The 10,257-nt window shown below is 44.7% G+C and overlaps 1 protein-coding gene across 3 annotated transcripts in view; it reads right to left on the reverse strand.

Annotated features, from left to right (window-relative positions):
• SCAP (SREBF chaperone) overlaps nt 1-9,828 on the reverse strand; it is a 38,690-nt gene extending 28,862 nt beyond the window's left edge. For 2 of the 3 annotated variants that reach the window (XM_024751473.1, XM_024751472.1), the window contains exon 1: nt 9,507-9,727. In XM_024751473.1, coding sequence (XP_024607241.1) covers nt 9,507-9,628 — 122 coding nt within the window. In that variant the 5' untranslated portion in view covers nt 9,629-9,727. Of the gene's footprint in view, nt 1-9,506 lie in introns of all 3 variants that reach the window. The other variant, XM_024751474.1, reaches the window with a different exon arrangement.
• Nucleotides 9,829-10,257: the final 429 nt, after the last annotated feature.

Below are 10,257 nucleotides of genomic sequence, written 5' to 3' on the forward strand. Positions count from 1 at the left end.
CCTTGGGAATTCTATTGTTAACAACTTATAACAAGCTAGGTTGAATAGAGCGGTTCAACAGCAAATCTGAGCAGAGAAGAAAGGAGTGGCAATCATGAAAATAAGACAACTGAAATCATGCAGTGTGAGCAGCTTAGCTTCAACAGGATACACACGCTCTGTCTATACATCCTTGTCGCTCCCCTTTTATATTGTTGTCACAGATTACACTTTATATTTAATCTCTTTAATGTAGATTTTAAATTACTGTTTAATACACTTGCCCTTTAAATCACAGAAGACAAAGAAATTACAAACCAAACCAACAATACTGATTATCTTTACTAGTGTTTATTTTTTCTTATGGCTTCAAATTGCAGGGTAGGTACACTGGTAACAATTTCCCTCAGCTTTTGTTTATCTGGAAATGTCTTAACTTCTCCTTCATTACTGTAGTTTTTTTTTTTTTTCAATTTGAAAGCAGTCACTTTAATTTTTTTTTTTCCCCCACACCCTGCCACATACAGTATCTTAGTTCCCTGACCAGAGATCAAACCTGTGCCCCCGGGCTTCCCTGGTGGCACAGTGGTTAAGAACCTGCCTGCCAACGCAGGGGACATGGGTTTGAGCCCTGGTCCGGGAAGATCCCACATGCTGCAGAGCAACTAAGCCCATGCGCCACAACTACCGAGCCTGTGCTCTAGAGCTCACGAGCCACAACTAATGAGCCCACGCGCCACAACTACTGAAGCCCGCACGCCTAGAGCCCGTGCTCCACAACAAGAGAAGCCACTGCAATGAGAAGCCCATGCACCGCAATGAAGAGTGGCCCCTGCTCGCTGCAACTAGAGAAAGCCCACACGCAGCAACGAAGACCCAACACAGTCAAAAATAAATAAATAAAATAAAAAAATATTTTAAAAAACAAAACAAAAACCTGTGCCCCCTGTGTTGGAAGCACAGTCTTAACCACTGGATCGCCAGGGAAGTCCCTGAAGTATAGTTTTATAGAATTTAGAACTCTTGATTTTTTTTTCCTTTCAGGACTTTAAATATGTGATCCCACTACCTTCTGGCCTCCATGGTTTTTGAGAAGAAATCAGCTATTAATCCATCGAGAATCCCTTTTATGTAAAGAGTTGCTTCTCTTTTGCTTCTTCCAAAAGCTAAGGTTCAACTGTTTGGAGGTAGGTGTCAAGGGCTGTCTCTGGACTTAGCTAAGGTTTTGCTGGGGAAAGCTCTGCACAATGCCTGGGCTGACCCCTGAGCTCTGGGTGCAGAGAGGAGTCCTGGGGCCCAGAGCTAAAACTGCTGAAGCTCTAGCTCTACTACAAGATGAAGGCAGGCAGTACATTTTATTTATCTACATTCACTTTCCGTACAGTAGCTGCTCAAAACACACCGACTAAAGGCAGCCTGTTTCTCAAGATTTGAAATATGTAAAACATCTGTGAATTCCAGGAGTCTAAACATTCCAGCAGGGAGAGAAAGAAGGGCAGCACACTCCAGAGCATCCACTTTCTTAGGATAAAGTCTCTTAGGAAATGTCCACAGGCCTTGAAATTCTTAAAGTGGCTCACAGTCATTCTCCAATCTTGCCCTGGAGCCACACAACTCCCCTCTTGCTTCTGAGGTCTGTACTTGCTGGAACACTCTTGCTCATTCTTCTCCTAGATAACTCAGCTTCAAGGCCTCAACTACAGTATCATTTGCCTAGGAAGTCTTTCCCCTTTCCCCAAAGTCTGAGTTAAGGCCCCTCCTCCTATTTGCTGCCAAAATGCCCCGTACTCACCCCAACACGGTTCTTATCACTGATGGTGAACCTGTACGTTTCTGTCTCTGTAACAATGATGATGGTTTCTAACTCTCACTGAGTACCTACTGTGTGTCAGGTGCCTTCCATCTTTTTTCTCATTTAAGCCTCACCACAGGGATTTCCCTGGTTGTCCAGTGGGTAAGACTCTGCGCTCCCAATGCAGGGGGCCTGGGTTTGTTCCTTGGTTGGGGAACTAGATCCCACGTGCATGCCACAACTAAGAAGTCAACATGCTGCATCTAAGAAGCCCGCATGCCACAATGACGATCCCATGTGCTGCAACTAAGACCCGGTGCAGCCAAAATAAATAAATAAATAAAAAAAAAAAAACCACAACCCAACAAGGCATGCAGAAGCTATATCCCCTCTAGCCCCCAAGAAAGTGACAGAACCAGTATGTGAACACAGGCAGTCTGGCCCCAGAGTCCACCCTCTTAACATCACACTATACCCTTGTATTACATTTCCGTTTCGTTTAAAAATTTAAACAATCATAAATTCCTTTTAATAAAAGTACAAGAAAAACACCAAGGAAGATTCTACAAAAATGCAAAATGCAAGGTTTCTTTTTTTTAAAGTTTTTATTGGAGTATAACTGCTTTACAATGTTGTGTTAGTTTCTACTGTACTACAAAGTGAAATCAGCTATATGTATGCATATATCCCCTCTGTTTTGGATTTCCTTCCCATTTAGGTCACCACAGTGCATTAAGTAGAGTTCCCTGTGCTATACAGTAGGTTCTCATTAGTTATCTATTTTATACATAGTATCAACAGTGTATATGTGTCAATCCCAATCTCCCAATTCCTTCCACCCCATCCCTTTCCCTCTTGGTATCCATACATTTGTTCTCTACATCTGTATCTCTATTTCTGCTTTGCAAGTAAGATCATCTATACCATTTTTCTAGATTCTACATATATGTGTTAATATACGATATTTGTTTTTCTTTTTCTGACTTACTTCACTCTGTATGACACTCTCTAGGTCCATCCATGTCTCTACAAATGACCCAATTTTGTTCCTTTTTATGGCTGAGTAACATTCCATTGTATATATGTACCACATCTTCTTTATCCATTCCTCTTTTGATGGATATTTAGGTTGCTTCCATGACCTGGCTATTGTAAATAGTGCTGCTATGAACATTGGGGGTGCATGTGTCTTTCTGAATTATGGTTTTCTCTGGGTATATGCCCAGTAGTGGGATTGCTGGGTCGTATGGTAGTTCTATTTTTAGTTTTTTAAGGAAACTCCATACTGTTTTCCATAGTAGCTGTATCAATTTACATTCTCACCATATGTGGAAATTCTTAATAAACTATGTTTCAACTTGTGTTTTGTAAATGAAGTCCATCACAATGGAGCATGTGCTGAGGATTTGGAGTGTAGGTTCACAGGTGGTCCCTCCTCCCTGGGACAGGTGCTTGACCACCAGCTCCCCTGCTACCTTGCATCCTAGGATCTGGCCTTCCCCTCCCTGTCCAGGTATCCATTTGCTGCTGCCCCCTGCAGGCACCTGACCAAAACATGGAGGGCTGTTCAGAAGTGCATACCCTGCTGTGTCCTGGAGCAGGGTGAGGCACTGGCCATCGCCTATCCCAGGCTGGCTGCACCACAGCAATATGATGGGCATTTTGGCAGGAGGAAGCCTTTCATCCACTCCCATCCGAGCATATTTTAGTACCTTTAACAGTATTTTTCCCCTGCTTTCTGAAGCAGCAGCTCTGCATTTTCATGTTGCACTGGGTCCCACAAATGATGATGTTGGCTCTACATCTCCTCCCATTCTCACTCCCAGTCATCTGTGATGGGAGCTCAGGAGACACTGAAGACATACAGGAAGAGCAACCAGAAAAATGACACTCAAGAGATGTGGCACAGGACACCTCTCTGGAGACATCAGGAGTGGGACATGTTTTCTCTCTTCCCTTCTCAGGGGAGAACAATACAGGACTAGGGGTGGGGTAGTAAAAGACCATAAAGGGAAATTTCTGAGATCTCTTGATCTCTCTTCTGTTGGAGGAAATTTGGGGTTGGAGGAAATTTGGGGTGATAAAGCAGTATTTGATCTCCTACAAGCCTTTCAGAGCTTTTCCAGAGCTCGTGTGTGAGGTCAGGGGTAACTTCTGCTTGGAGGGAGGCTCTGGCTTTGGAATGCTGAACAGGACCCAGAAGCAGCTGCTGGAGCTGGGCTCCTGGGCTCCCGAGTCTAGGCTTTGGGGCAGAGGTCAGTGGTTCCCTGGGACTTGGTTCTCAGCTATCCAGCCCAGCTCTCCAAAGCACAGGTGCAGACAGGGCTTCAGTTACTCAGATTTCTTTCTTGTTCATGAAAGGAATATAAATGTGTCCAGAGAGTGGCCACATAGGTACAAAAAGAGGGAGCCTGTTCTATAGTCTCCTGTGTGCCCACCCACAAAGGGGTCACGATGATCGTGGGGAAACCTGAGCTGTAGGCAGACAAGGGAGAGAGGTTGAGAGCGGAGGTCACCACAACTGAGATGTCCAGCCTCAGCCTGAAGGTGTTGCTTTCCTCCAGAGAAAACGAAGGAGGAAGGGGTCAAGTCTGCTCTCAGATACCCACACAGGCTGTAGGATTATCCTCTTTCAGGAGGTCTGGAATGGTCTCATCATGATTCCAACTTGCTCTCCAAGTTAAAATCCACCCTCTCTAACCATGACCAGCAGGTTATGGAATCACAGGTGACCTAATGACCCCTCACATTAACCTCTGACCCACACATAGGGCAATTAAGCTGGCCTGGCACCCAGACACTCTTCCTTCATTCCACGACATACCTACCACTTCCCAGGACAGGTCCCAAGAAACAGCACCCTCTGCCTTGCTGGACTGCTGCTGAGCCACACCTCTGGTCCTGGTGGCCTAACCTCTAGGGAATGTAAACAGATACCTCTTGCCACAGTGCCTACTTGCTGCAAGTTTCATCAGATTTTCCCAGAGGAAAGAGCATTTATGGCTCCCAGGGTGATCCAGTGGGATGAACAGGTCCACAGCCCAGGCAGCTGCTAGATCCAGACAGAGGTAGCAAGAGCAGCAGTCCTTTCAGTTCAAGCTGAACAACTCTCTCATCCCAGGTACAATAAAGGTAAGCAGTTAAATGGAATCTGAGTATCTAATAAAACTACTAAAAGCTGTCTATTCATTTCTCCAAAGAAGGCATACAGATGGTCAAGAAGCACATGAAAAGCTGCTCAACATCACTAATCATTAGAGAAATGCAAATCAAAACTACAGTGAGGTACCATCTCACACCAGTCAGAATAGCCATCATCAAAAAATCCACCAACAATAAATGCCAGAGAGGGTATGGAGAGAAGGGAACCCTCCTACACTCTTGGTGGGAATGTAAATGGTACAGACTCTACAGAAAACAGTACGGAGGTTCCTTAAAAAAACAAAAATAGAGTTGCCATGCGACCCAGCAATCCCACTCCTGGGCATATAACCAGAGAAAACCAAAATTCAAAAAGATACATCCACCCCTATGTTCACAGCAGCACTATTTACAATAGCCAAGACATGGAAACAACCTAAATGTCTTGACAGATGAATGGATAAAGAAGATGTGGTAAATATATACAATGGAATACTACTCATAAAAAAAGAATTAAATAATGCCATTTGCAGCAACATGGATGGACCTAGAGATGATCATACAAAGTGAAGTCAGCAAGAGAAAGACAAATATTTATGATATCACTTATATGTGGAATCTAAAATATGACACAAATGTGACCTTATTTATGAAACAGAGACAGACTCAGACATAGAAGACAAACTTATGGTTACAAAAGGGGAAAGGGGGTCGGGGAGGGATAAATAAGGACTTTGGGATTAGAAAATGCAAACTACTATATATAAAATAGACAAAACAAGGTCCTACACTGTATAGCACAGGGAACTATATTCAATATCCTGTAATAAACCATAATGGAAAAGAATATGAAAAAGAATTTGTGTATATGTATGTATAACTGAATCACTCTGCTGTACACCAGAAACTAACACAACATTGTAAATCAACTATCCTTCAATTTAAAAAAAAATTACAGAATATGAAAAAAAATAACCTATCTATTAACCACACTTTATTTTCTACAGGCAACCTGAAGCTCTGGCAGAAGGGGAGATGCTCTGGATAGAAAAGCTTCCCATACAGAAGAGGATAGCGAGGCTTGTGCCCTGGGTCCACAATATCTGTTCTCCTGTCCATAAAGGTGCAGAATCTCTGGATTTTCGGATACAACCTTTATCATCTTTGGAGGCTGAGGGACTTCATCTAGCCTTAGAAATTTTCTCCTAAGCCAATCAGATTTTAAAAATTCCTTTACAATCACATAACAAAGATGCTGGTTAGAAAAAATAAGTACACAGCATTAAGAATATGTGTACAGGGTGACTGTAAAGATAAGAGGAAACCATAGTGCCCATAGTGGGACCAAAAGAGGCAGCAGGTTCAGAGGGGCACGCCAGGGTAGCAGCCTCCCTGTGCTTTTGTTGGGAGAGCGGCGAGCTGAATGAACACAACCATAAACAGGAAAGGAGGCAAGGAAGATGCCACCTATTCTTCCTGTAGGGCTCAGCTCAGGTGTTCTCCTCCCTGGAAGCCTCCGTAACGCTGTCTCCCTTTGCACCAGGGTTAGGTCAAATCTGCTATGCACAATACCCAATGGCACTGAAGTTATCTCTCTCAGGCCGAGACACTGGGAGGGACTGTGTTCTGCGTCACTGGTCTGGCACAGTTCTTGGCATATATTATAGCAATCTTTATTGAGGTGGCTGTAAAACCCAATTTTATGCTCTCTCCTCAACTTCTGTTATGTAGGGCCACTGCCTCAAAAAGCTTCTCTATCCCCTGTCTAGGCAGATCCTGCCAGGCCCTGTCCCTGGCCCAGTGCAAATGAGATTCTCTTTCTGAGGCTTCTCATTCAAGGAGCAGACTCCCTGCAATGAAAGGCATCAGCACCAAACAGTGTTCTTCATAAAGTTCATGTCACCACAGCGAAGTGGAGAAAGTACAGATTTGGATATGCCACACAGACCAGCCAGTTGCAGCACATACCACTTACTATCTCTCCACATTAGTTTCATCATCAGCAAAAGAACTATGGAATAACCACCTCCTCCAAGGATATTAGGCGACCAAACGAAATACTGTGTGTGGAAGCACCTGACCACAAAGCCAGGGCTCAGTGAAGATTAGTTTTCCTTTCCCTCCTATCAGCCCAATCCTACCCTGAGGCTCACCCACTCCCTTCTCAGGACTGATGTTCAGCCAAGACACCTGTGGGATATAAGACAGGTGTCTGCCCAGCTTGGCTGCATTTGGGCTGTACTGGTTGTTAAATATTGTTATTATCACATTTGCCTCTTCCCCCATCCTCCATCCCATCCTAATTCACCCAGAGTCAATAAGGAGTCTTCCACGCTTGAGACCTTAGCCATCTCATAAAGTTTTCATACCAGAGGCCCCCAAGTCATAAATGCAAGGACAATCTGTTTTGAAACACTTGTGTGATATCAAATTATTCATTCAAAGATAAAGGCCAATTGCACCCAGCTACAACTGCAGCTGCTACACATAGCCTACTTTCCCTGTCCAGGAAGCTGCCTGGTCCCAGCTGGCCAAATCCAATCCTCAGAAGATGAATGGCAAAGAAGAAACATCCTTCCCTCTTCCGGTAGCTACAGCCGTCTTCGTGGAAGGGGAATCACAACCACCTCCTCAACTTACACTGCCCATAGAGCAGAGGTCCCCAACCATTTTGGCACCAGGGACCAGTTTAATGAAGACAATTTTTCCATGGACCGGTGTGGGGGTAGGTGGGGGTGGTTCAGGCGGTAATGCGAGCGACGGCAAGCGCAGAGGAAGCTTTGCCCGCTCACCCGCCGCTCACCTCCTGCTGTGCGGCCCGGCTCCTAACCGGCCGTACTGGTCCGTGGCCCAGGGGTTGGGAACCCCTGGCCACAGAGAACACAAGTTTAATTCAATGTATTCATCCATTATGTATTTACTTACCATACACATACACATATAAAGATGGTATCAACTGAGAATTTATGAAGGGGGAGCAGGACCCCACCCACCTCTAACAGAAGGCAATATGCATAATAATAACCGTAAGTGTCACCACAAACTGCTGCTCTAGAAGTTAGAATAAAAGAGAAAATACTTTCAGCTGAGACATGGTAGAACTTCAGAGAAATTTTTAAGAAGGACACACAGCCTAGTGGTTCTCAGCATGTAGTCCCCAGGCCTGGGAGCTTGTTTAAAGATGCACATTCTTGGGTTTCTCCAGATCTGATGAATGAGAAACTGGGGTAGGGCCCAGCAATCTTGTTTTACATGCCCTCCAGGTAACTCTGATGCTAGCTCAGGTTTAAGAACCACTGCCCTAGCATATAGGCCAGGCCTAGAAAAGTATGATTTTGAAAGAGACAGATGGGTCAATTAACCTACAGGGAAAAAAAACAAGCAAATCCAAGAGCTGGGTTCTCAGAACACTCCTAATTCATCAGTTACAGGGCATAGCCACAAGTGTCTTATCTTGTACAACACAAATTAACAAAGTTTAAACATCAGTACAAATACACTCAGCCAGAGTGAGAAGAGTCAGGGGGAAGAGAGTGCCACAGGTGCAGGCACCAGAATCCCTTTAAAGCTGGATTTGAACCCCCGTTTCCCTACTTATTAGTTGTGTAGACCAGGCAAGCCTCTAATCCTCCATCCCCCACTGGTTAAATGGAAATATAACTGGATCACTTCCCAAGGTTTTTATGAGGGTTAATGAGACATTTAATTATACACCTGAAGCACCAACACAGCACCCAGCAGGAAATTCTCAATGAATATGCTCATCTTTCCTTGTCCTAATTAGGGAAGAACTTGGGATCATTAACAACTGAATATCGAGTTCAGTCCTGAACCATCCTTCTTCCAGCACAGCACTGAAAACATCTATAAACGTTATATGTATAATGAATCTGGAAACCATAATTCTTTCCAGAGACAAAGATAATCAGGTAGGCTCTTTTCATGACTGTCAGTGTTTGAGAACCAAGGGGACCATTGGATATCATCTTACATCAAGCCTCTCCTTTCACAATGTCCTCATCAGCCACACTCTTCAGGGCTCTATGGGGCCCTATGACAGAAGGACAGTCACAACAGTCCTTGGTGAGAACAGGCCCCAAGTATCAACCAGAGGTCAGAAGGAGGGTCCACATGAACACAAGAAAATGACTAGAGAGTAGAAAACCAAGTCTCTGGGGTTAGCCTACAAGACAGTGTCCAAGGAATTGTTTAAAAGGACTTTGCCTTGCAACATTCCAAGGCTCCTGCTCTTAACCAGGTCCCAAAAGGAAGCTGCCACTATTGAGAAGGAAAATTAAAATACCATGCTTTCAATTATCTTGCAGTTTCTTAGAAACATCTAAACATTATTTTGAGACAGATTACCAGCAATGTGAACAAATCTGGTGAGTCACCAAGTCAGGGCCAGCCTGGACTGTTTTACTGTCGTGGCTAAACACCCCAGGACTAGAGCTTTCCACTCAACAGATCCAATGAGCCTCAAGTTCCACTGTGTAAAAAGCACACAGTCCAAGGGCTACTGAACAGTCAGGGTTAGGAAATCTATTGTGCCAAGGCACTGGCCCACCATATCCAGGGCAACTTGGAAACATACCAGCAGGCTAAGATGCAGAGCCCCGTGAAGAGAATGATGGGGATGGGGTAGGACGCACAGAACAGCCCATGGTTGTAGAAGGCCTGAGATATCTTCTCACGCAGCCTTTCAGTCAGGGTCATCCTCAGCTGAAGTCACCTTGCTGCCATCCCGGAAAGTGACCATGGATCAGCCTGGCACACGTTGGGCAGCACTGACAATGGACACCATCTGCAGGCAGGCACCTGGCAAGAAGGGAGGAAAGCCAATTAACAAAGAGTACTTGGCTCTCAACACTAGGGCTGCTGGGGGAGGTGGCAGGGACGTGGACAGGGAATCAGGAGGCCTACATGCAAGATCTGGAGACATCAATCCCAAAACACACACACACACACACACACACACACACACACACACAGAGTCTTGGTCGGCTCCTAGTGACTGTGGGTAGTGTCTAAGTAAGTCTAACCAAAGAAACAAAAAAAACTGCCTCTCTAGCTCTGGTAATAAACTCTCAATCCTCTTCCATATTAGGCACTTCTAAAAGGCCACTCCCTAGAGAGGGCATTTTTCTCACACGTGGCACAGCAAAGTACTCCTGTGTAACAGACAGCACCTTCAGTTGCTCTTGGCCAAATGGACATTCTGGAAACCCTCCCACCCCCATTCTCTGTGCACAGGCCAGACCGAGAGAAATCCTTGGGAAACCTTTATAGAAGGTCTGATCCCTCAAAAAACATTCTTACACAAACAGTGATTCACTGATAAATAA

The sequence above is a fragment of the Neophocaena asiaeorientalis genome, unplaced genomic scaffold, assembly GCF_003031525.2.
Source record: "Neophocaena asiaeorientalis asiaeorientalis breed wild unplaced genomic scaffold, Neophocaena_asiaeorientalis_V1.1 scaffold221, whole genome shotgun sequence".
Taxonomy (NCBI): domain Eukaryota; kingdom Metazoa; phylum Chordata; class Mammalia; order Artiodactyla; family Phocoenidae; genus Neophocaena; species Neophocaena asiaeorientalis.